The sequence below is a fragment of the Thamnophis sirtalis genome, unplaced genomic scaffold, assembly GCF_051295495.1.
Source record: "Thamnophis sirtalis isolate CommonGarterSnake01/CBP01778 unplaced genomic scaffold, rThaSir2_p1.2 scaffold_1, whole genome shotgun sequence".
Taxonomy (NCBI): Eukaryota; Metazoa; Chordata; class Lepidosauria; order Squamata; family Natricidae; genus Thamnophis; species Thamnophis sirtalis.
In genome coordinates, this window is record NW_028261381.1 from 30,948,235 (window position 1) to 30,976,179 (window position 27,945).

The 27,945-nt window shown below is 37.8% G+C and overlaps 1 protein-coding gene across 25 annotated transcripts in view; it reads left to right on the plus strand.

Moving 5' to 3' along the window:
* Positions 1 to 27,945, plus strand: part of BAZ2B (bromodomain adjacent to zinc finger domain 2B) — a 244,363-nt gene that overhangs the window by 79,956 nt on the left and 136,462 nt on the right. For 9 of the 25 annotated variants that reach the window (XM_087710002.1, XM_087710091.1, XM_087710010.1 and 6 more), the window contains exon 1: positions 17,780 to 17,942. The exons of 1 other annotated variant lie outside the window; for it this stretch is intronic. In XM_087710002.1, the coding sequence (XP_087566128.1) occupies positions 17,858 to 17,942 (85 nt within the window). In that variant the 5' untranslated portion in view covers positions 17,780 to 17,857. Of the gene's footprint in view, positions 1 to 17,779; positions 18,063 to 27,945 lie in introns of those variants that run through there. 15 more of the 25 variants (XM_087710092.1, XM_087710124.1, XM_087710107.1 and 12 more) reach the window with 4 other exon arrangements.

Here is a 27,945-nt window from a genome sequence, read left to right on the forward strand (position 1 = left end):
TCATGTGACTACCTTTTGCGATCTACTGTCAAGAAGAGTCAATGGAGAAAACAGATTCATTTAACAACCATGTTACTAATTTATGAGCCGTGGTGGCACAGTGGTTAGAGTGCAGTACTTCTGCTGATCACCAGCTGTCAGCAGTTTGGCAGTTTGGCAGATCGAATCTCACCAGGCTGAAGGTTGACTCACTCTTCCATCTTTCCGAGGTGGGTAAAATGAGGGCCCAGACTGTTGGGAGCAATAGGCTGACTCTGTAAACCACTTAGAGAGGGCTGTAAAAGCACTGTGTGTGTGTGTGTGTGTGTGTGTGTGTGTGTATTTGTGTGTGCTTGCGCGCACACGCTATTGCTATTAACAAATGAAGTGAGTTACTTAGGAATTGTGGCAAGAAAAATCGTAAGATGGGGCAAAACTCACTTAACAACTTTTTCACTTAGCAATGGACATTTTGGGCTCAATTATGGTCATAGGTTGAAGATTACTTGTAATGCATTTCTGATAGTGGGCTACACCATCAGGGTTAGCTCTGCTATTTCTGAAACATTCAACTCAATTAATGCAGTTGATTGAATGCAGTGGTGGGATTCAACATTTCTTACTACCAGCTCTGTGGGCGTGGCTTGGTGGACGTGGCTGGGAAAGGTTACTGCAAAATCCCCATTCCTTCCCAATCAGCTGGGACTTGAGAGGCAGAGAATAGATGGGGGGCAGGGCCAATCAGAGGTGGTATTTAGTGGTTCTCTGAACTACTCAAAATTTCCGCTACCAGTTCTTCACAACTGGTCAGAACCTGCTGAATACCACCTCTGATTGAATGCCCTCACGAAGAATTATTGTGTAAATGTGGCTGGGCTACAATGCTTTCCCTCCCCAGGAGGAGAAAGGAACTTCATTTCAGGTGCATAGGCTGAACAAAAAAGTAGGAAGCACTGTAGCTTTTAAAACTCCCATTCTTTTCCCAGTGGGGCATGAATGTAAAATGGCTCATCAGAACCAAATTCCTCTCAGTCACGTGAAGCTGGGTTGTAGTCTGGAAAAGAGATATGCACGTATCATCTGTTTTAGATGTATTACAGAGGTGATGTCAAGGTGAAAGCAGACTTGCAGAATGCTGGAAAATCATTGATATTCCGACTCTGAGGCTGTTAAATGGCTCTGTGGCAGATGGAGTCTCTGTCAAGGAAGAAAAATGGCAGCTCCGGAGCATCGGAGATGTTTTTCCTAGCAGCTCAACTCACGGGCTGTGACCTTCCAGTGTTCAGGAGTTATGCTTCTGCTTTAATAAATTGTCCTCTGCTTTTTATTCCTTAAAAGTAGATAAATAGTCGTCATCATAATTCAAGACAAATTGAGCTGTTTCATTATAAAAGGAACATAAGCCTACTTTATTACCTACATGCTTAATATGACAGCTTTTAAGTGTGCTTGCTTCCCTGAATGGAGATAGGAAACCGTAGCTTTTTTTTTAAAAGGGTGGGGGGGGCATAGGATTAAAATTAAGAGACACAAAACCTAAAATAAATTAGATTTTGCTAGGCCCTAGAGCTAGTATTGTCTTGGAATACCCTTGAGAGAGAGAACAGAAAATAAGACATTTAAAGGAACAACTACAAAAAACTCGGTATATCTTATCAACGAGGATGGTTGAAATTGTAGCTCTGAACATTTTAAGACTTTTTAGCTGATAAACTGCCTGCGTTACACCATAATGGATTATGTTATTCTAGATCAGAGCTAAATGTCAATGTGTCGCATTTCATTGATTTTGATTAAAATGATTGGTAACTATGTGGCTTAATGGAAGAAAGCTAAAAAAAACCACCTGCCTACTAAGCCCTATGTTCTGTAATAAAAAACAGGAAAAACAATTGTGGATGGTAGAATTTAGATGACTGGTAGAACAACAATGATGAAATAGTGATAAAGGTAGTTCTCAACTTACAACCACAATTGAACCCAAAATTTCCATTGCTAAGCAGAACAATTGTGAAGTTGAGTTTCACCCCATTTTACAAACTTTTTACGACAGTTGTTAAGCGAATCACTGCAGTAGTTAAATGAATCATGCAATTGTTAAGTGAATCTGGCTTCCCCACATTGACTTTGCTTGTTGGAAGTCAGCTGGATAGGTTAATAATGGTGCTTGCAAGGATCCTGGACACTGCAACTCTCATAAGTATATGCCACTTGCCAAGAGCCTGAATTTGGCTCCTGTGACCATGAGATGTTGCAGTAGTTGTTAAGTGGGAAAAAAGCTCATAAGTGCCGTTGTAACTAAATGAATGGTTGTAAGTCGAGGACAACCTTTATTTCATGATGCAGACTCTGGCCATTCATTCTGCTTGTTTTATCCGTTGTCCTCCTTCAACCTCCCATAAACACCTATGAGGAGGTCAGAGCAAGGTTAGCTGATTTCAAGAATAAGATGGTTTTATATTTCTTTTAGCTATCTGCAGGTTATTCTTGACTTACGACAACAATTGAATCTGAAATTTTGATTGTAAGGCATTGCAATTGTAAGTCGAGGCACCAGGTGACCGGGCCTAATTTTTTGAACATATTTTATCACATCATTAAGCAAATCACACAGTCGTTAAGCCAATTGTGGGGTTAAGCAAACCATGCAGCCGTAAGTCCAAATCTATTCTCCTGAATAGGCATTCTTGAAAATAGCAGTCCCACCACCATAGATTGCCACAACAGGTTGTACATGTGAGCTACTTGCCAAATGCCCCAAATGTGATCAGATTACTTGTGGGAGGGTCGACATGATTTTTTAATAATACTGGAAGCATTTTATAGGCTATAAAACACCCTTTCAGAGGCAATTGTAACTTCAAGCTGGTTGTAAGTTAAAGATGTATTTCTGTGTTTCTGACTCTAAACCCAGAATGGGAAAATAAGGTTGCCAATGTTTAATTCTAAATATACATTCTGGAGGTTGCTGCTTTACTGGGCAATTGGCTTGCGTGAGGCAAACCGTAATCAGACAAGCGTTTAAAATAATTTCACACTGATGCCATTTCTGCCTCTTTTGTATGTTCAACAACTTGTTTGAAGTTGCAGAAGGTATTGAATGAGTGGTACATGTGATTGATCCAGTGGTGGGTTGCGGTACGGTGCTCTGGAGGGCCCACCCACCTGCCCATCTGCCGTCCTTACCTCTAGTTGAGCTCTTTGCGGCTTACGCGCACGCGCATGGGGCATACAGCTCCTGCGGGACACTCCACCAAGCATCTGGAGGGTTGCGGAGGCATCGCAGAGTGTCACAGGACTTAAGGACGCATGCACGTGCACTGCTTGCGTTCATGTGGAGGACACCGGGCCCCGTTGCACCATACCGGTTGCAACGGGATCTGGAACCCACCACTGGATTGGTTATTGAAGTTCTGACTATCACAGCATCCTCACGGTCATGTGAATATACTTCAGATGCTTGGCAGTCATATTGTACTTAGGACGATTACAACATCTTACAGTCATGTGCTCTCCATTTGCAACTTTCTCTACCAGCTTCCCACACGCAGAATCAATAGGGAAATTGGATAGAAAGATTACAGATCACTCTGCTAAGTTCTCCCCCACACCTTCCTGCTACATTTCCTTCAGCCTCCCTGTATTTGTGCCACACTGCCATGCCCCTCGTCCCAATTCACATGCATCCTGTGTGGGGCCTCCCAGGGCCTTCCCCATCCACTTCTGGCACTCCTGTATTTCTTATCTGAGACGCTCCCCACTTTCCATTTATTGACCCAGACATCTGATGAAGTCAACCAGGACTGCCTGGTTGTTGAGCGATATTGTCATGTGACATTGTGCTTTGCAATCACATCATTTTAACCACAGCAAGACCAATTGCTTATTACAACCCAATTATTACCTGTAATGATAAATAGTGGCTTCTATTTCTTTAAAAAAGATTTTGATTTGGTTTTATCTATTCAATCCCCCCTTCCCCCCCGGGGCACCTTTTCTCAATGTTGAACCACTTTTCAAAATGTAATTCAGTAGTAACTCACAGAATACCTAGATCAGAGTAAGAAACTTCTGCTTAGTGGGATCTCTTCATCTGGAGAATACAGGTAGTCCTCTACTTATAACAGTTCACTTAGTGACTGTTCAAAGTTACAACAGTGTTGAAAAAAGTGACTTATGACTGTTGCAGCATCCCCACAGTCACATGATTTACATTCAGATTCTTGACAACAGATTCACATTTATGACGATTGTAGTGTCCCTGGGTCATGTGATCCCCTTTTGCTACCTTCTGACAAGCAAAGTCAATAGGGAAACCAGATTCATTTAAAGCCGGGTTACTAATTTAACAGCCACAGTGATTCACTTAACAAATGTGGCAAGAAAAGTCGTAAAGCTCTCTTAGCACATTTCTCACTTGGCAACATAAATTTTGGGCTCAAATGTGGTTGTATGTTGAGGACTACCTGTATAACTCTGAGGGTAGTAATATGGTTATATCCAGTGGTGGATTCCGGTTCCCGTCTCAACCGGCACGCTGCAACGGGGCCGAGAGCCCAGCACATGCAAATGTGCTGCGAATGCATGCGCACCACTGCCCTGCGATGGTTGAGCTGCTCAGCAGAGTATTACGCAGGTACCATATGCTGCGTGCACGTGCACAAATGCCCCGGTCGGCTCAAATAGAGGTAAGGAGAGCAGACGGACAGGTGGGCCCTCTGCAGCACCGTACTTGAATGGTGCCTGCCGCTCCCAGCAGGCACCTGTACGCCCCTATCTGGGCATACGGGCTGGAACTCACTACTGGTTATATCATTGAGTTAACATTTTAAAAAAGATATTTAAAAAGATTATATTTTGTGCAACAAATATGCAACATATAAAAATTAAAAACAGAATGGCTAAATTACATTAATATAAAAGTTCCATTGAAGTGGAAAAGCTGAAATATTAGCATATTTATCTATTAAAAAGGTCTTGGAGAATAAAAATATTTTTGCTGTAGTGGAAAGAGAACAAAGTAGGTGCCAATTGTACCTCACAGGAGTGGGCAATCTACAAGCTATTCCCTGTCTCCCTCAAGATAGAGGCATTAACCCACTTTTCAGGCTGAGGTTGTTTGTTTAAAAATAAATTATGTTTTTAAGAAACACTGCATTTCAGGCAGGTGGTTCCAGTATGGGATAACAATCATAAAGATCTCACCTCCTAGCATTCAAATACTCACTATCATTCATTTGGGGCTTGTATAAATAATGGTCCCTTTTAAACAAATGTTTTTGTTTAACATGTTTTATAGTAGAAACCTGAGAATAATTGAATAAATTATTTTTAATCATTCTCCAGCTAGCTAATTTACAATCTTTTCTCTTCATAAACTTGTACGAAGAATTACTCACATGGTTCTTATATATTTCAAGAAAGATCTGCTATCCTTTAATTTTTGAAAGTATCTTGATGCCAATCTGAGCATGGGATTGCTGAAAACCACAGCCAAAATATTCAACTGGAGATATTTTAGATTAGCGCAACAAATAATAATTAAAATGAAGGTTTCCCATCCATAATCTGCCTTGGCTACTTTTTATCCCAGTTGATAAATGTTAGGAATATAACATGTTTCCCCAAAAATAAGACAGGGTCTTGTTTTCTTTTGACCCCCGAAATAAATGTTTGGTCTTATTTTGGGGGAGGTCTTATTATTTTGAGGTGCAGGAGGCCCCTTAACCTCAGCCCGCTGCCTGCAGATCAGCTGATCCAGAGAGGGCTGGAAGTTCTGTCTCTGTTTCTGGCACACTCTTGCCAGGCCTAGCATTGCTGGGCCTGCCGCTCTTTTGTGGCCACCACTAATGAAAGGGGTGTGGTAGCTAGGATTTGCAGGAGCAGCCACAATAGCAATAGCAATAGCAGTTAGACTTATATACCGCTTCATAGGGCTTTCAGCCCTCTCTAAGCGGTTTACAGAGTCAGCATATCGCCCCCACAGTCTGGGTCCTCATTTCACCCACCTCGGAGGGATGGAAGGCTGAGTCAACCTTGAGCCGGTGAGATTAGAACCGCTGAATTGCAGATAACAGTCAGCTGAAGTGGCCTGCAGTACTGCACCCTAACCACTGTGCCACCTCAGCTCTCCATGAGGGCATTCCATGTGGATGGTAAGTGCATGTGGGGCGCATGGGGCATGTCCCCCCTTACTCCTAGGAATGGCGAGGACCAGGCTGTGCATGCATTTAAATATTTTAGGGGACAGCTTATTTTTGTGGGAGGGCTTATTTTAGCACATGCACTTAAAAGCCCAATTGGGGTTATTTTCGGGGAAATTGGGTAGAAAGCAATAAGTGTTTTATCACACAAAAAAGCAAAATTATGCTTTCCAGCATCAGGGCTGTTGCATTAAACTCTGCACTCTCTCAAATTATTGAGGTTATAGTTTTTGCTCCAAAAAGTTAGCCTACTCTCAGGCTAAGTGCGTCTGCTCCCTGTCTGATATTCTGACTTGGAATATGAAGCAATTTCAACGAGCAGAGGAGGAATTAAATCTTGCAATTCAAAATGGGTACTCAGATTTATTTTATTTGGTATTTCTTTTGTGCTACTGCTGTTACTCAAAAGTGCTGCAGCCTTTCTCTAGCCTTTTGCAATCTGGTTTCCTCCACAGGTGCTCAGACTGCAGCTCCTAGTTCAGGATACAGGAGTGTAAGAATTGCATATCCAACACATCTGGAGCATACAAAGTGGAGAAGAGGGCTTTTTTTTTCATTGTACAGCTATTTAGGTTTGGTTAATCCAATGGAATTCATGGAAGTTATGCTGGAAATTTGAATTTAACTAGTCCAAAATCTCACTGACTGATTTGAAACTCCATTTATCATATAAATGTTCAACTGGGGAATAGAGAGGAGGGCTGCTACTGAAAGAAAAGATGAAATCTCTCTCACCTCTTCTAACCTCCTTTAGGTTCATGAAACCAGTTTCAAGGGTCACTATCTTCAGGATTCCGTGTGAATCTGTGGCTTATTTATAGGCATTAGTTGATAACTTGGCGTTGCCTGGGTATTTATATATAGGGGGAAAATGTCAGGACCAAATGCAATTTCTAATGTTGGATTTTCCCCTTACCAGAGGGAGCCCCCTTGTGCATTACTGTAAAGCCGTTGCCATGGCAACTCCACTGCGCTGTACAGTAGAAGCGATTTTATGGCAGTACAGTAGAAGTCATTTTAAGGCACAACAGGCTGTATCTTAACAGAACACACACACAACCCCGAGTGATGTTACACCCATAGTGTTTTTATCCAGATAAGTCATCTGTGTACCAAATTTGGTTGAAATTGCTCGAGGCATTCCAGAGTTATGCTGGAAGATATATACACACAGCAATGTGTGTGTGTGTGTGTGTGTGTGTGTGTGTGTGTGTGTGTTGTCATATATATATACGAAATCTACGAAAACAAATATATACACACACACAATATATAGAGAGAGAGGGGGGGAGGGGGAGAGAGAGAGGGGGGGAGGGGGATATGTTTCTATTACATCCAAGAGTGAATGCTTCATTGTTTATAGGAACTAGGGAATGTTGTAAAAGTGATACAAAGCACAGGCAGTCATCGACTTACAGCCATTTGTTTTAATGACCATTCAACGTTACAATAGCACTAAAAGTTATTTATGACCGGTTTTCACACTTAACCACTGTTGCAGCATCCCCATGGTCACGTGATTAAAAGTCAGACATTTGGCAATGGTCATGCAGTGTAATAGGGTCATGCAACCCTCTGACAAGTAAAGAATGGGGAACAGGGATTCACTTATCAGCCTTGATACTAACTTAACAACTGCTGTGATTCACTTAACAACTGTGACAAAATGGGCCAGAACTGAATTAACAACTGTATTGCTTAGCGATGGAAATTTGGGTTTCAATTATAGTTGTAACTCAAGGACTACATGTACAGTATAATAAAATGTTACGGTATGGAATATATTATGGGTAGCTGATTCCTAAAATTTGCTACATCCGTGTATTACTGTTCAAGATGTGTGTGTGGAAAAAACGAAGTACCGTAAATCCAACATAATATTTACCTATTACCAGCACAAATGTTGTGCATTAGTGGCTTGTATTGCAAACCCCATAGAGTTAATAATTTACATTTACTCTGCTAGTTGTGATTAATTATAGCCTGTGACTACATTGACCTCTTTAGAATCTAAATTTTAGGTAGATGACAGTTCTAGTTTACTCCATGCTCAAATGCATTATACAATTAAGAAAACATTAGGAAATGGTTGAAAGCTGAATTGGTACTAATGGAAAAGGGAGCTTCCTTATCATGTCCAACAACAACGGTTTACCAACCAATACTCCTCCATAAAATTCTATGATGTTTATGTGGCCACCTACATAAGCTGTTTCAGTATGAATTAGATTTTTAAAGTAGCAAGTACTAGATGAGTTATTCCCTTATTTAATAGCAGTGCAGCTATCTCAGAAATTATGGGTGCCATGAATTAGGATTAATTACATCAACAGAAGGATGTAGTGATAACTTTCCTAGTTGTGTGCAGGTTAATTAAATCTAGTTTATGCACACTTAATAAAATATTTCACAAAATGAAAGCTTGCATTTTTGTATTTTAAAATAAATGGCTTCTTAAAGAATGATAGCTTTTACTTTATATAAGAATATTGTTGCTTGCCAATAATTTAAGCATTTTTGAAAAAGGCCATAGTATTTTTTTTTCAGAGGTATGACTTAAATACTAGGATCTTTTAAAATTCAAAACTTTCCATTGTTAATTCATCCTGAAGCGAATAGCTTCCTCTTAAAGGGTTTGACTTTGCATATTACAAAAGAATATCATTAATTGCCAACAATTCAGGCACATCCTGCAATTTAAAAATGGCATTTGAAATTCTAGTTTCCAAGTGGCACATACCATGTATTATAGTTAAGATTATTTTTGTACCATGGTGGTCTTCATACAGTTGAATTAAAAACATAATTAGGATAGTTCTAAACCATTATTAGTAATTATTGCAGAATGAAAATGATTGAATTACAATGTATACGTAACTTTCATTTTTAAACACCATCTATTATGTTACATATTAGTATACATTGGTACACCTCTGTAATCTGGATGGCAAACAGTTTTGACGAATACTTTCAACAATTTTCCAGAGAAATAAATTGTCTTTGTCTCTTTAGTACCCATTGATTTTTCCTTCAAGGGTACATTAACAATGCTGATGGAAGCTACGCTGTTGGCATCTACATTTGGCAGGGAGAAGAAAATGTTAAAATAAAAGCATCTATAATATTTAAACATTGTTGTACAACATAGCTATATTTGAATGCAGGAAAACTGAAGGAAGGACAAAATGCTGAAAAGAGGAGGGAGGGGGTGGAATCAGGAAAAGAACAAATGATGCAAAAAGAAAATGACACCGAGGTCTTGGTTTAATACATATGTATTCCAGGTTGATGGTTGATTTCATTAGCAAATCTCATTGTTATGCAATGTCTGTTCTTCTGCAGCAAAATGAATATTGCATTCTCTCAGGCTGTGTGTCTATTTTCTGTTGATGGATAAATGAAAGGATATATATTTACTGCTTTTCACCGACTTTCATGCATTTTATAGGGGGAAAAACAAAGCTTCTGATTCAGTTTATCCCCCCCTTCTGTTCTTGTAAAGCTTTTAAGAGCTGCATATTAATGAATATTTTAATACACAGTACCCTGTACAAATTAACCCAGCATTACAGTCAAGATAGTCAGAATGAATTTAGTTTTTTTTTTTTTTTCATGTTCTGCTGGAGAGGGGTTACATTTAAGCAAGAAACCTACTGAAAGCTGTTAGTCTGGGTACACAACGCGTTATTACTCTATACAATAGCAACTACTCTGATACCATCTTTTTCCTATTATCCCTTTATAAAAGTGATACAGGAATTTCATTTCCTTATGGCTACTGTAATAACTATAAACATTTTTTATTTTGTTTTATATATTTTAATATAGTACCATAATATAAAATATTTTAAATGTTCAAGGTTATAAAAGATCACAAACCTGCATGCTTTTTTTGAATAGTTGTTATAGTGTAGTCAATTAAAATATTGGAATGAATGTAGTAAATTATTACCCTACTTACCATGGCCCAATAAGGTTATAGAAAATAGATAGAAATATAAGAACCAGGGTTTCCAGAGAGGATATGATTTATTCTTGCTGTCTTTACATTTCTTGTTAGATCCAGCTCAGAGGACTAGTGATATGATTTGGAAGATGTAATGAAAAGTTAGCAACTGGTGGCTAATAGATCTTTCTTATCCCAATAGTAGCTTTTTTATTGTTCAGGTACAAATATTGAGCTTTGAAATAAAAAAAACACTTTTGACTTTAAAAGTCTCAAAAAGTTATTTATTTTCTGTAACAGGAGTTCACAAACTTGCTTGTGCTAAGGACTACATATGGCTTTGAATGGTATGGGTATGGAGCTGGGGGAAGGGGCCCGTATGCTACAAAATGACTAGAGTCAGAAAATAAAATTCAATTTAAATGTAAGATAAGTTAAATGTGGATAATATAATAATTACTATATGTTCACTCAATAATTTCTCTTTTCTATCACTCTTTTATTGTAATTTGATTATAAAATTTGGAGGAACTTGTGCACCCAAGTTTTGAGGGGATGGGTAAAGTGTAGGTGACGTCAGGAACATTCATGGTATGTTCTTGCCCTACAATAAAACTCAAGTAGAAAGGGCACTTTTTGGAAGCCAAACTAACATCCTGGGAAGCTAATCCCAGAGAAGGCATATAGTGTATGTGATTTGTTAGAACCAAGTCAATGTATGGATGGAAGGTTGATTGCAATCTCGTGTCTTCAGTGACATGTTGTAAGTAGAAATGTTGTGAAAATTATACATGAAAATAATGTCATAACAATTACAGTGATATACATTTTCTTCCACGTGGTGCCACTAATTTGAAAAGTTATGATTTTTAGGAATCCTTGTTGGACAAAATGGTAAAGACTAGTGCAAGATTGGTCAAATCATTAACATTTTTCAGCCTTAAAACTAGTTTTTATATCTTTTAAATGACTGCTGCACAGTCCATTTTTTAAACAATAAATAATTTATGGAGATAAATCTTAGTTCAGAATCATTAAGAGCTGGGTGGCATACAAGTTTAATAAATGATGATGGTAATCATTATCATGTCTACCATGTTTCCTTAATTAGTTCTTGGCCTTATTTTTGGGAACGTCTTATTATTTTTGAGGTGCAGGAGGCAGCGAGTGTGGTCACCTCATGGCCGCTGCTCTGTTGCAATATTTTTGGGGAGGGCTTATTTTCAGAGGAGGGCTTATTTAGCGCATGCGCTCAAAAGTCCGATTGGGCTTATTATCCGGGAAGGTCTTATTTTCAGGGAAACAGGATAGAAGAGAGTCACAGAATCCATGGGATACTGATGGAGAAAGAGGTTGGTCTTCTCTTTTAAAGATGGTCATCTCTGATACTGATCCTCCATAGCTATGCTCCAACAATAAAAATGGCAAATGGTAAAAATTTGAGGGAGTCTTTCAGCTTGAAGAATCCAGAGCTCTCCCTTGTTTACTTGGTATGCCAATATAGGAAGAGAGGAAAAAATGCCAACCTGAGTGAAGAATTGAGATGCAGGTAGAATTATTGCTAGAAGAGACCGAATAACAACTCTTGTATTAGCACCATTAGTACATTGGAATGTGGACTCTCTTTCCATAAGAAAATCAGTGATCTTTGTAGAGGCCTTTGCATATTATAGAAGCCTTTGACCTAGGATATTTGAAAGGAGTGGAAGAGCAATTTCCTCAAACTCCAAGAAAACTTAGAGAATAACTTCATGATGGCTCTTTTGTGCCATTTTTTCTTACTGCTATATCCAGCTTCTAAGTCTTTTCAAAAATAAAAAATGCTTGAGAGGTAACAGGATTGACAAGAAAATGAGAATGGACAAGGGAGTGTAGTTAGTTCAGAAAATAATCTCAGTTGTTTCGATCAAAAAATAAACTTGGCTCATGTCTGAATCAATCCACTGTGAGCACTGTGTTGGCCTTGCCCATCACTAATAATCCTCTATGACACTTACTATAGATGTATCGTCATCTATCCAGCCTACATTCCTCCGCTTTTGCACAAAAGCACCAAATGTCAATGTAACTATCATTTGTTGGGCTTGCGAAGACTTGATGGCATCTAATGCATATATGATTCACTAGGTATGCCTACTTAGTTTATGGAATGATCTTCTTGAGTTAGTTGACATGGTTTAATTTTGTAGATTATTACCTCACGAGGTTGAATCAAAGTTAGAAGTTGTAGCCTTATTCCTAGCAAAATTATCTACTGTACTACTACAGAATCTGCAGGGTTTATCTACAATGTTTATGCATCCTGGATGATGTATAGTGGGTGGGGTGCAAATGTACATTCATGCTTTTCAATACAGAGAAAGGACAACCTCAAAAGAAACTTGTATTTCAAGTTATCTTAACTGAAAGTAAGTGAACTATTGTTTCACATTTGCTCATTCCCTGCCCTTTAGGGAGCACCTCCCTCCTGCTTTCCTCTGGCTCATCATTCCATTATTCCTTCAGTTTCTTTAGTTTTTCAAGCCACATTCTCAAAAATTGGTTCAAAAGATTGGTAAGGGTTTGCATTTTCTAAAAGTCAATGTTTGTTTAAATTCAAATAAAATCTGCTAATAATGTCCCATTTTTTTCTCCTAAACAATAACTTCGGGGTATGTTGGGTGCATTACCTATGGTAATTCTACCATGTTTTCCCCAAAATAAGACAGGGTCTTATTTTCTTTTGAACCCCAAAATAAGTGCTTGGTCTTATTTACACGGAGGTATTATTTTTGAGGTGCACAGGGTGGTGAGCGTGGTCACCTCCTGGCGGCTGCTGTGTTGCAATATATTCAGGGAGGGCTTATTTTAGCACATGTACTCAAAAGCCCTATTGAGCTTATTATCTGGGGAAGTTTTATTTTTGGGAAAACAGGGCAATTACAAGGAAAATTCACCCCGTTGGACAATATTGAAACGTTTGACAAAATACAACCTTGATCCTGTTCCCTTGTAGAAAATAGTAAAAAAACAAATGTCTTTATTCATGCAATACAACTCTTTGTCTACTCATTTTCCTTACAAAGACATTTGGACATATCTAGTTAAAAGGCCCCTCAAATATCAAGATACCATATTTTTTGGAGTATAAGAAACACCTTTTTCTCTCAAAAAAAAGAGGCTGAAAATCTGGGTGCGTCTTATACACTGAATACAGCATTTTTGGCCTACCGAAACCCCGTCCCCTTCACCAAAATGGTTGTGCAGAGCTTTTAGGAGGCTTTCAGAGAGCTCCTGGGTGCTGGGGAGGGAAGAAATGAGCAAAAAAGGGCATTTTTTTGCTCAATTCCCCCCCCCAAGCTCCCAGGAGCACTTTATAAACTTCCTAAAGACTATCCATGCCCCTTTTTTGGCAAAAAATGGGCCTGTTTTCACGAAAAACGGGCCGTTTTTGGGAGGTTTGCAGTGCAAAAACTTTTTTAAAAAATTTGCCTCTTCAAAACCTTGGTGCGTCTTATACTATGGTACACCTTACACTCCGAAAAATATGGTGATTCTTCCTCTTTTTGCACAAATGCTCATACTTTCCACTTATATAGAAATTATAATTATTTTCTATATATCCATTGCAGTCCCTGTTTTATTAAATATTCTGCACTCTGGATTATCCTGTTGGTATTTATAGGGGTTTGTTTTATGGATTACTTATAATCCTGTCTATTTCATCTTTTACATATAGCTCCTCTTTTGCCATTTCTGTCTGTTTTTGTTACTATATGCATCATTGCAATGCAATCCCACTGAAGTGCAAAGAGAAATCTCTGCAGGTCCAGTTATGGGGACCCAAACCCACAGCCTTTGAAGGGTTGAGCCAAAGTCTGTTTTTACCAATCCAGACTCTCTATCTATAAGACAATCAATAGAAAGCAGAGTAGAATCTTAACAATTTCATATGTATAGCCAGGGCAGAGATCTACCATGGCCGATGAATGACCTTATATATATATTAAAAAGCAGAGGGGAGATGGTGGTCCCCTGAGGCAGCCCACAAACAGGAATCTTGGATTTTACTACCTGATTTGCTCAAATGTCTGCAACAGTGTGAATGAATTGTTGCTCTTTGTAGTGTATAGTACTTGAAGTTATTTGCAAAATTATTTTCTTACTCTAAGACAATTTCTTAATTTTCCCAGAATCTAGTTGATCTCTATCTTCTCTTTATCTGTAATAGATTTATTTTTGATTGATTACTGAAGTTAAACTCCTTGTTAACAATTCATTCCTGAAGCTCAAATTCAAGCTTTAGATGTTGCGCTGGGTTCATACATGAAGCTAAACATTTTGGTTAATCAGAAGTTGCTGCACCAATCACAGAGGCTCAATTCTTAGCCAGTAGTAGTTTAATATGATGCTTGAATTTACTCATTACTCATTGTTTTAATGTATATGGCTGTTGTTTAATACAGTGAAATTAAGCACTCTTCCCAATTTTTACAAGACTTCCCTCCGCGAAAAAGTCTCCCAGAAGCAATCCAGACAGAATTTTTAGGAATTGTTGTTTTGTTGGAAGAAATGGTTTACCCGTGCACTCATCATCACTGTAACGGAGTCTGTCAATTTTACTAGTGGTTGTTCGCTTCTCTTTCCCAGCATTAGAGCCTTCTGTTGAGAGCTAGATCATCATATAATATATCTGATATAAGATTTGAGCTTGGTCATTTATGTCTGTAGTGAGCATGCTGGCTGGAGAACTTCTGAGAGTTGAAATGCACATATTTTAAAATTGCTGAAGTCGAGAAATATGGCTCTTAAGTCATATTCTACTATGCTGGTGTCTATATAGATTGACTTCCATTTTTCCAGGCAGAGAATGGAATTTCTGCTTACTGTTACTTCTTTCAGACAAGAACTCAAAAATATCATCTGAAGTTGCCCAGATTTGTGCTACCATCTGTACAATATGTCACCATTAGCTAAGTTTGGATACTTATTTATTCTTTTCTTTTTATAACATCATTTTTAATTTATTATACATATTTTTAGAACTTACTATGCTAATGATGTGATGGATGATGGAGGGAGGGGGAGAGAGAGAGAGAGACAGACAGACCATAGTTCTACTGTTGAATATTCTTCCTGCTTGTATTACATTTGGGTCAACTTATCTGGAGAAATGGCTGTGAAAGTTGGATCATAAGAAAGTCTGAGCACCAAAGAATTGAGGTCTTTGAACTATGGTGCTGGAAAAGACTCCTGCGAGTCCCTTGGATTGCAAGACGATCAAACTGGTCAGTCCTAGAGGAGATCAACCCTGACTGCTCTTTAGAAGGCCAGAACCTGAATACGAAACTCAAATACTTTGGCCACCTAATGAGAAGGAAGGTCTCACTCGAGAAGAGCCTAATGCTGGGAAAAACTGAGGGCAAAAGGAGAAGGGGACAATAAAGAATGAGGTGGCTGGTGGAGTCACTGAAGCAGTAGGCATGAGCTTAAATGGACTCCAGAGGATGATAGAGGACAGAAAGGCCTGGAGGAACGTTGTCCACGGGGTCGCGATGGGTTGGACACGACTTCCCAACTAACAACTATCTGAAGAAAGGGAAAGTATTGATCTCATGGGAAAGACTATTTTTAAATTGTTTACTTTTTATTTTAACGGCTTTTAAAATTATCAGAAAAATTGAAGGAATACCGATAAAGGAGAATAGAGTTGAAATGAGGGGGCCCTGGTGCTCTCTGGCTTGGTTGTTTTCTTGTAGACGTTTCATGAACCAAACTACCTAACATCATCAGTGCTAGCAAATTGAAGGAGAATTGAACACTTTCCTTACAAAGAAAAATGCTAAAATAATTAAAACACTTCATTTAAAATAAAGATGATGGAGGGATGGATCAAAGTGTGTGAATGACTGTAAGCCACCCAGAGTCACCTCTAGCCAAGATGAGCGGCACATAAATCGAATGAATGAATGCATGAATGAGGAGAAAGTCAACAGGGAGGCTTCCTTCTCTTTCAAAATACTAAGTCCATGGGCATTCAATGAAGCTAGTTAGAAAAATTTGAACAGGAACATTTCAAAAGGAAAAAGGAGCACTTGTTCACCCAATGCATAGTTCACCTGTGTAAGTCATCATCACAAAACATGATGATGACCACTGACTGGAATGTCTTTAGAAGGGGATTGAATCCACTTATGGACAATATGTGTCTTGAGACTTCCAGGTTCAGGACAATTTCCACATCTCCTGCTTATGACCATCTTGGATGCCATTGGTTGGTCAGTGAAAAACATATTTAGAAACTATATTAAGAAAGCATTGGCTTGACTTGGCAGGGTTGCTCTTAGGTTTTTATATTAATTTTTATTATTGGTGCTTTGGGAAGGGGGTATGTTTGTGTGTGTGTGTGTGTGTGTATACATACATACATACACACACATACACATACATACACACTTTATTGCCAAAAGTATTCACTCACCCATCCAAATAATCAGAATCAGATGTTCCAATCACTTCCATGGCCACAGGTGTATAAAATCAAATACCTAGGCATGCAGACTGTTTTTACAAACATTTGTGAAAGAATGGGTCACTCTCAGGAGCTCAGTGAATTCCAGCGTGGAACTATGATAGGATGCCACCTGTGCAACAAATCCAGTCGTGAAATTTCCTCGCTCCTAAATATTCCACAGTCAACTGTCAACTGTATTATAAGAACGTGGAAGTGTTTGGGAACGACAGCAACTCAGCCACGAAGTGGTAGGCCACGTAAACTCGTCCAACATCAGTGCGTGACCTCACAAATGGGCTTCTGGAAGAATGGTCAAAAATTCCTATAAACATACTCCTAAACCTTGTGGACAGCCTTCCCAGAAGAGTTGAAGCTGTTATAGCTGCAAAGGGTGAACCAAAGTCATATTGAACCCTATGGATTAGGAATGGGATGTCACTTACAGTAAATTCATATGCGAGTAAAGGCATGTGAGTGAATATTTTTGGCAATATAGGGTTTTTTGTGTGTGTTTGTGTGTGTGTGTGTGTGTGTGTGTGTGTGTGTGTATGTATGTATGTATGTATGTATGTATGTATGTATTTGCAGAAAAAAGTTCAGGTGTATATTCTTTGACAGGGAATTATATCATGTTTTTATTCATTCAAGTATATTTTCAAGAAAGTAATATTGATTTGTATTAAATTAGCTTCAGCCCAGTGCAGTTTCCTTGTTCTTTGAGAAGTTGGGCTATTCTGTTTTTCTTGACTCGTAGCTGCCACTGAAATTTAAGCTTTTATTTAAAATCCAGGTAATCTTAGTTCCTTGTTATAGCAAAGGGAATAACATAATACGGACTAAGCCTTTCATCTGTTTCTCTGAGAGGGGGGAAACTGTCTTTTGCATAGAGAACGCTCCTTTTGTTAAAACTGCTTTAGAGAGGGTGTTGCCACAGTTCAGTAAAACAATTCCTACCTTATATTTTGCAAGCCACATACCTTACCTGGGTTGGTTTTGGTCACATGAACATGGATGTTTACCGGTAATCTAAGTGCTCCAGCTGCCTTTCAGTTTGTTTACCAGGAAATCAAGATGTGTAAACTGCAGGAAGTACTATTTGACCCTCTCCGGCAGTATCTCATTACAATAATTGCTAATCTCTGAATAAGACAGCCATGTTTTGTGAGTAACATAGGGAGAGAGAGAGAGGTTGTGTTAAGACAGATTTTAGGTGTTTCCACAAATAGAGTGCTGTAAATGCTTGCTTTGGATTATGCTGCCTTGATAGCATTTGATAATAGAGATCTGCTGACCCAGAGGTCAGAAGAACTAGGATACAATAGTAGGTGTTCTTTCATTCCTCTTAACTAAAAAAAGAAAATATTACGGCTTGTTTTGGAGTGCTGTCACTGTTCTGTATCGAGGGGGTAATGGCTACTTCCTGATTAAACCACTATTCACAGTAAGCTGTTCATATTACATCTCTATTTGCTTGAAATAGGAGACGTGCTTAATGCTTTTTTTCTTTTCAGAAGAAAAATAATTAAGGGGTTTTCAGTTTAACAGGGTTATGGATAGAGTGGGTTACATTCTTGCTTTCATTTTTCTGTTTTGCTTTCTTCTGTCTTTTAAAGTAAGGAAATTGTTTAAGCTCTTGAGTATTAAAAGCTGTAAAATATTTTCCTACAGGCATGCCGGATTTTACCTATGTTCAGAATTATACAACAGTGCTACATTGTGTGCATTAATGATATAAGTATGTGAATTATTATATATTATTGTGAAAAGGAATTGTAGCATGCCATTAAGTAAAATGGATAGAAGGCATTTGTCACATTATATGAGCTGAAAATCAAGAACTCTTTAGGTCCTTAGTTATATCTGAATGATTTTTATATATCTAGTATAATCTGACTTATTTTTTTTCTGGAAAAAATAATGATTTAGGAAGTATGATGAACAGAGCTTTATTTATATCACCAGTTTGTTATGCAGTTTGTAGTGATTGAATCCATTATTTAAGTATTTATTAACAGCTTCATATAGTACAAGTAGCAATTTTGGGCAGTCTGAGAATGTAATGCTAGATATTTGAAGATCGAATATGAGTAAGTACAAACTTCAAAAGCAAAATGAAATTGGCTACATCATGATATTGTATCTACTATTGATAGCACAATGTGCTATCCAAATTAAATTTTCTAAAAATTGCTTGATGAAGAGTGCATTACTATGAATAGATTGATATTTAATAATAAATCCCATTTAAACTCTGCAACAAACTTCTGAGTAAACATGAGGCTTGGGTAGCAACTTCACTTTCATTGTCAAATAAGCTGGTAAATCATTTTGAAAGTGAAGGTATCACAATAAATCAATACTGCAAAGATTTACAGCATTTTAATTTTTGATGGTAATGATTGAAAGATTAACTTCGAAAATGCCAAGTTCATAATTATCTGGTCTATAACCAGATCAGAAGGTGAGGTGAAATTCTGTGTGTGTATCAAATCAGTACAGGCAGTCCTCATTTAGTGACCATGATTTACATATAGCAATTCAAGCAAAGCCAAAACTACGTGAAACCGCAGTTGTGCTTCTGATCTTACTTCAGTTGTCATTTGCTTTATAGATCTGCAAAGATCAGAAATGCAAGGGCTAGTTGTAAAGTTACTTATTTATCGCTTGTTGTAATTGCAGTGATGAACAAGGCAGTTGCTAAAATGGACTACCTGTATTTGGTGACAAGGAGACTTTGTAGATATTTTGACAAAGATGTTAACTTTTTATCATTGATGAAAATGTAATTTGGTTATAGTGAATGAAATAACCAGACCCCACAACCGTTTGAGAATATCTTGTTGCCCAGTTTATGTCATTGTTTTATAAGGTGGTTACCTATTAAATGTATTTTGATTTTCCTCTCTAGTCAGGTGCCTTGTGTTTCAAATAAGTTGAACATGGTGGCTGGTTGAATATAAAAAATAGGATTCAAATAAATGGAAGGCATAAGGTTGGGAAAGTGGTTTAATTAGGGTTAGAGTTCCTCATAACCTGAATTTCTTACTCAGACAAATCCATTTTTGCATCATCTCTGCTGGTGGGATCAATTGATCTAGGATCACAGCACAATATATTACGGCATCCCACAATATATTATCATGCACAAAATTGTGCAGATGGAATGGGGTTTTGGAACAATTTTTTTCCACATACTTACTAAAATATAATACAGTATCAAGCTGAAAGTATGGAGAAATGGCCATCACTACTGGTAAATTCAGGCATTCCTTTCCATTAATGGAAGTATTCCTTCAGTATTTATAAGAACCTTTGATCTAATAGAGACTCAGCAGAGCAGCAGGAAACATAATTTAGTTTGCCCATCTATGGCTGATATTCACTTACCTTCCCTACCGTTTTGCAAATATGAGCGCACGGGCCACCTCTTTGCATGTGCACAGCCTTCCACGCATGTGCTTTTGGCGAAAAAAGGGCCTAAATGGGATGCCGTAGAGCCTGTAGGCCAGATGGGTGGGGCCACCCACCATATCCGCTATTGGTTCGGGCGAACTAGTCTGAACTAGTAGAATACCACCTGTGGCCCCCTCCTTCTTATACTCTACACATATTATGTTTCATTCCTGATCATCCATGGATGAAGAGTTAATATTGCATAAGTTTTGAAACTCCAGAAGTCAAAACATTATGAATATCTCTTTTATTTTCGATGGAGAATTTTCCTGCTTGATAACTTTATATCTGCAATGAACTTTGCTAAACTAACTTCAGCGTTTTCTTTCAACATTTTGCAAGAATCTCTATTAGTGATCCAAGACCAAAGACTATGCTCTTCCTATGGATATTTCAAATTATTAAATGCTGCAAATAACAATTTAGAGGGCAGTAAACATCTCAAGCACACCGGGTTTTTTTTCAGTAAGATCCTTCAGTGAAGTGGATGAATACTGTCTGTATTTACTGGGTTATATTAAGAAATATTTAAAGTATGTAGTTCAGAACAGATATCTTCCTGGAATGTGATGGTCTTGCAGCAACGGGTAAAAGAGATGCCTGAGCAATTTTTCATTTGGGTTCTGATGCTTTTTATTGGTTCAAAAACAATGGGAATCTTATAAAGGCAAGTTATTAAACTAAGCAAAAAGTTATTAGCTTGCAAGATAGTTAGCTCTGTACCTCCCCTGTGCTCTGCTAGTTTACTTTTACTTGTAGACAATTTCTGGTTACCTGTTCTTCTCAGACTAGTATTTGAATGAAAGGCTGATGTGTATCCTTTTCTCTTTCTCTTAATTTTAAAATGCCTGGAATTTCAGGCATTTCAAATTAAAACAGGAGATATGAACATATAACTTTATCCACTCCTTGAATCACCTTTTCTCCAATTTAAGAAAGTAGTTGAAGATAGCTGCATAAAAATTAAGAAGATAAAAAAAAAAGAAAAGGCAAAGTATACAATAAAATATACATCAGAAAATAAGTCAGTTTTTAAACAGCAATTTTTAAACCCTATCACACAGAACAATATTTGTCAGTCTTTCTAAAACAATAGTAGCAAACCAATTTATAGTTGAAGAGCAAGTATGTATGTTCCTTTCAGGATTTTAAATATGGGGAGACAGATCATTTCCATCTAAACAAAGCCATCTTTTGAGGAACATTCATGCATGAGAAATCCCAAATCTCTCTCTCTATATATAAATGGCTGTGTGTGTATGTGTGTGCGCGCGCATGCCAGCATAACTCTGGAACGCCTCAAGCAAACTTGATACGTTAGGGTAAGACTGTTATATAGTCTTAGCAAGTCCTCACACTTGCGAATGATGGCTCGGCAGCAGCCAGGCGCGTCTTAGCCAATCAGACGCGCCTGTCAGTTGCCGAGCTGTCAAACGCAAGCCAGCTGAGTATAAAAGAGAGAACATCTCCAACGGCTCCCCGATCTACTTCATAGCCGTGGAAGTTACCGGTCTACTATTCTGACCTTCCGATCTACTGTTCTGACTTTCCTATCTACCGCGCACAGCTACCAGCCTGTCCGGTCTACTGCATTGTTATCGTTACAACGTTACTTGTTATATTAAATTGGTTACTGTTACCTTCGAGCCTCTGTCCTTCCTTGTGAAGTTATAATAAAGACACCCCTAACACCCCTCAGGGTATGTGTTCGGTTAAGATACAGCCTGTTGTGCCGTACTGGCTTCTAATGTACAGCGCAGTAAAACTGCCATAGTAACAGCTTCACAGTACTCCACAAGGGGGCTCCCTCTGGTAAGTGGGAAAAATCCAACATTAGAAATTATGTTTGGTCCAGACATTTCCCCCCTATAAATAAATACCCGGGCAAGGCCAAGTTATCAGCTAGTTCTTTATAAAGCAATACGTTCCAAGGTTATTGTACATAATTGAACATGATATTACATCTTTGTCATGCTCAACCATATATGATAAAATGGAATCTGTAAGTAGTAAGTTAAAACAGGACAACCAAATAGAAACCCAGAACTCATGTATCAGTGATATTGCACTTCTAACTTAGTAAAGTTAGTAAAGTTGACAGCCAACTCTTGTCTAACATCTTCTGCAGTGCCCAATCAGCACAACTCTTGCATTAAGTTAATTGCAAGATCATAATGTGTACATTAAACACTTTTAAAACCCATTTCAAGTCCATTAGTTTAGTTTGTTAAAATATGGCCTTTTAATGCTTTGTTTCATTTTTTTTTTAATTACCGGTAACTCTTTGAGTGATATACTTTAGTGGAAGTAAAAAGAAATTGTCCATACAGGAGTATCTGAAACTATCTATTGACAATAATTTAGGAGTTCCCAAGTCTGCTAAAGATGTTTTAGTTGAATATATTACTGCTCAGCAATTTTAGATAACCCAAAGTCTTGCTGCAAGACAGTAGACATTTATTTCAAAGTTTGATTAACAGTAGCAATATCTTTCTTGCCCTGAAACTCCAAAGAAAAGCTTCCTACATTTTTCAAACTAGGATTATCCCAAAATTCTCAGGGAACTTGGCATAAAATTTAAATGCCCAACTTCATGCAAAAAATGTCTCCCAGTTTTTAATTCTGAAAAAAAACTGACTAGAGTAAAATCACTGCCCCTGCCAAAAAGTCAAAAGGTAAAATAATCACTGTTCTAGTTCTATACATGGAGGTCTTTAATAAAAATTCCAATTCTATATGATGAAGTAGAAATCAAAATATAAGTCGGTGGTATATCTGAGACTCAGTTTAACAGTGTTATCCCTTCAATAAACTTGTAGGTATGTTTAACCTGTTAAAAAGTAAGTATTAATCTGATGTAAACAATTTGAAATATTTTTCCCTACAAACGAGAAAGTCATTCTTTGAATAATTATTCCAAAGTCTTTTAAATAATTCAAATAATACTTAAACTCTGTATTTTTTTTTACAAATTTTCATAATAGCCTTCATTTTATAGGAAGTATATTAGGCTTTTTCAAATTAATTTATTCACCTGATAATTATCAAATTGTACTACAGCCATAAATTCTGGGAAAGAACATCAATAGTTATCAATAATACATAAACACATAAAATATCAGCATACAAGAATTTGTATTCAACTTCAGCTACTTCGATATTCAAAACATACTCTGCTAATAAAGAAGCCAAAGTTTCTAAAGAATAAAGTGGAGATATTACATGACATTGATAAGTTCCCTGAAGCACCTTGATATATGAAGAAATAATATTTGTTAAAACACTGATTGATAGATTTCAATAGCACATTTTAATCCAATTGCTAGAAGAGAAGAAAAAACATAGTAATCCTTGGGTTATATTGGCAATTGGGACTGAGATTGCCAACAGTGAGCAATACAGTCAAAGTATGACATCATGTGATCACATTGCTCAGTGATGACAATTCCAGGAGTTCCTGTTGTTGTTGTAATCCCAGGACCCCAAGGGTTGTTATGGAAGAAGATCGGGAGTCCCAGATGGGAAGAGAATGAATGGATGCCACAAGTTGGGGCTGGGTGGGCCAGCAAGTGCAGTGGGCAGATGCTGGGTAGCATGAGCAGGTGCTGGGAATGCAGGAGGACTGGGAAGGACAACACTGGGAGATGGGTGTATTAGATCCCTATGGAGTATGAGATGCCTGGATCCTGCACTGCATAGTGGGACTCTGAGAGCAGTGGGAGTAATTCATGGGAGCAACTTGCAACCTTCCCTGCTGCAGGGCTAACTCACCGTTCACTCCAAGAGTTCGATTCTGAGCGGCTCAAGGTTGTTTTAGCCTTCCATTCTTCCAAAGTCAGTAAAATGAGGATCCAGCCAGATTGTTGGGGGCAATATGCTGACTTTGTAAACCACTTAGAGAGGGTTGTAAAGCACTGTGAAGCAGTATATAAGTCTAAGTGCTATTGCTACTTGCTTGTGGGAATCTGATAGGGAAGGTAGCAAATGGCTTGTTGCAGTGACTGCGGCTTATTGCAGTATGGTAATTGCGAGCTGGGCACCCAAGCATCTGGATCATGATTACTTTCCTGCAGAGGCATTGCAATGGCTGAAAGTTTGCAGACTGGTCACACGTCCCTTTCATTCAGTACCATTGTAATTCTGAACAGTCACTGAACAAGTGGTCATAACTCAAGGACTACCTATATATCCAAGACAAATTATAAGAATGTAAACTTCAGAATATTGAAGATCTTCTTACAACCAGTGAAACAAATGTACTGATTTACTTGTCATATGCCATAGAATCATAAGAGAAAAGTCCTGTTATTATTCACAGCTGATTTTAGATGTTATGAAAATTTGTACTATATTTTTTTCTTATAGGGTTGTTCAGTTTCAGCCACAAGAATAACTTTCTCTTCTGCATTTTGATGGTGTCGATCGGTAGGAGCAGTGGTGGGTTTCCAAATTTTTGCTACCGGTTTGCTCGCATGTGATGCTTCTGCGCATGCACAGAAGCATCCAGGTGGGTGAGCAGAGCCTCCCTCCGCTGCTACTACCACTTTGCCCGATCTGGGCCAAACTGGAAGCAACCTACCTCTGGGCAGGAGCATAAGTTTGTCTCAATGAGCAGAGTATCTGCCATAATTTTGTTCCGAAAAAGACAGAAACAATGTTTTTATTAAAGCCAAATATTAGTCATGTAAATCAGTGAAGTTTCATAGATTGACAAAAGCAATCCATATTCATCATTCTCATTATAGGCCATAAATATTATTATAGTGGTACCTTGGTACTCAGTTGCTTTGAAACTCATTGAATTTGGTATTCAATGCACTTGGACACAAACATTTTGTCCGGGTACTCATCATTTGTTTGGTACTCAACGTACACACTAGAACTTGTCATTGGCTCCATTGTCATTCACTACATTATTCCTTATGGGAAATTTTTGTTTGGTACTCATCGTTTTTGATACTCATTGCACATTACTCATACCAATTTTATTGTATACATGATGTAAAATGACAATAAAGGCTATATTATAGTATACCTCCCAGAACCAATTAACAATTAGCAAGGTACCACTGTATATTAATTAACATATAAATTCAAATGACTATGTAAACAAATATTAGACAGTTTGTACTGCCATATCTAAATGAAATTACATCATGCCTGTTGACCCTGCCCAAGCTGGTCAACTCCCAGAATAAGGTATACTATTTGTTTGCATGTATGATAATTCCCAAATTGCATCAATAGGTGCAGAGGAAGGGCACAGCCAATAGATATTTATCCCTTTATTCCAGTTCATATGCACTAACTCCATGATATAACCCTTGTTGATGTTCAATTTAATCTAGTGTGTCTGTCCTAACATTGAATTTCTTTGCATAATGAGATTTCTGACTTGATATTGATTTAGCATTCATAACTGGTAGTCTATACTAAATTAATGGTACACAAATATTATATGAAATATTTGACTACAGCAGACTTCAGGTTCTTTAGAGTCTAGATGTGCAAGCAAATACGTATATACAGGTAGTCCTCAACTCATAACTGTTTTTAAAAAATGGCTTATGACTGTTTCTCACACTTTGACCACACATTGATCATTGTGGTCAGATGATCAGAATTTGGGTGATTGACATGTGAATCTGGCTTGTATTTATCATGGTGGCAGAGTCCTGAGGTCAGGTGATAATCTTTTGTGATCTTCTGACATGCAAAGTCAATGTGGAAGCCAGATTCAATTAAGAGCTGTGTTAGTAACTTAACAACTGCAGTGATTCACTTAACTGTGGCAAGAAAGGTCATAAAATGGGGCAAAGCTCACTTAACAATTGTCTTGCTTAGCAACAGAAATGTTGGGATAAATTGTGGTCATAAGTCGAGAACTACACACACACACACACACACTCTGTAGTGGCTCAGTGGTTAGAAAGCAGTATTGCAGGCTACTTCTGCTGACTGAGTCTCACTGGCTCAAGATTGACTCAGCCTTCCAAGGATGGGTAACATGAGGATACAGATTGTCAGGGGCAATATGCTGACCCTGTAAACCATGTAGAGAGATCTGTAAAGCACTGTGAAGCGATATATAAGTCTAAGTGCTATTGCTATATAAACGCACATACACACACACACACACTGCTTCCTTTCTGAATTTTATTTCCTTAAACATGTTAATTATAGGTTTGTTTTTAAATTTGGATCTTAGCCAGTTCTGGCCTGAATAACCACTATGGTTTAACAACATGGGAGTAATTTGACAACTGAACAATGAGAATCCTGAATTAGAACCTAAGGAAAAAGCAGAGGGATGCTTTTCATATCACAGCATCGGTGTTACACATTTAGAAAAAAGAGAACAAGGATAATAAAAATAAAGAATAATTTTTGGATTAGTTTAACTGGAGCAATTTTAAAGCTGCATTTTAGTACTGCAATTCTTTGCTTGAATTTCAGGAAACTAAACTTTTAGAAAAAGGAAAAAGATGTTAGCACATCTTTTAAGGGAAAAAATTTCACAATTTGAATTACAGTTAAACAGATAACAGACCACAATCATCTGTCAGTTGACTCTGGAAATCTTCATAAAATTACTGTCAGTACTTCAGAGTAAGTGGATTTGAGACTAAACCCACCATTGTAAGTCTGTTTACTTATTTATTGTGTTTTAATTTGAAATGGCAATGATTTAGAAGAATGGACACTGATGCCATGGAGTCAAATATGTCCTGCTAAAAATTGTGTATGCTTTTGGTGCTCGTCAAACTTTTAAAAACTGTTAGTGAAAGAACCCATTTAGGGTTTTAAGCATCTCTCTCTGATTTAAAGATCTCAAATTCTCCATCTATTTCCAGTGGCTTAGGCCCAACTCAAGCAACAGGAGAAAATGTTTAGTCATCTGTACAATTTCTTTCTGAGCTTTTTTTTTTGTCTCTGGTGGTGATTTAAAAGTAGGTATCAGGAAACTCTGAGGTGCTAGAACTGATCTAGTATGTGTTTCTGTGGATGAACCTAAGGGTTTTATGTTTGCTATCTGATCAGATGTTTATTAAAGGAAGTATTCATTGAAAGTGTCTCTGATTCCAATACAGAGATACTTTTGCAGTATGAGAGACAGAGACAGACTCTAAAGATGTTTCTTCAGCGCTTCACCAACCTGTAGTTCCACTTTGCTTGTTTGAAATGGGTGTAATTAAATGCCACATGCTTTCTCAGTTTTGTTTTCCCAAATTGTAGAAATACAGGGTATTTTGTTATAAGTTGCAGAGCCTAAGTAGAATTGGTGGTTGGGTTGTAATCAAATAAACATGCCAAGGCATTGGTCTTCTCCAGCTTCAACCGTTTTGGGTAGGCTTTTTTCTAAGCCTTATTTTCATTTACAGTATTCTTCCTTAATTGAAGATGGCAGAGTTCAAATCTTAAAATCATGATCCATCTAGAAAGATTTTGATTTTGAATATGCACACAATCAGATTGGCACAGTGCCATCCTACCCAGGTAGAAAGTAGAATGCCTAGCAGAGTAGAAACCAACATCTAGAAGAAGGAGTTTGTGACCAGAAAATCCAACTGTGCAATCTGCATATGAGATGCATTATTAAGATAGTGGGAAAAGTTGTAAGCATAATTTTACAAATCTGATTACTAATCTGTGTTTTATCTGGAGCCTAAACTCTGTTGGAACTATCATGTTTGTCCCTCCTGTTGTCTCAAACAGCCAGTTTGAGAATGGTCCTCAACCTTCTAACTATAGCCAGAATAAACCTATTTAATATGCTAGTGACCTACTCTTTGGATTGAAATGTTTGTTTGTCCAAACCATTGTTATTTGTTTTAAGATTTTTACTCTGTATAACAGAGGGTTCTTCATGT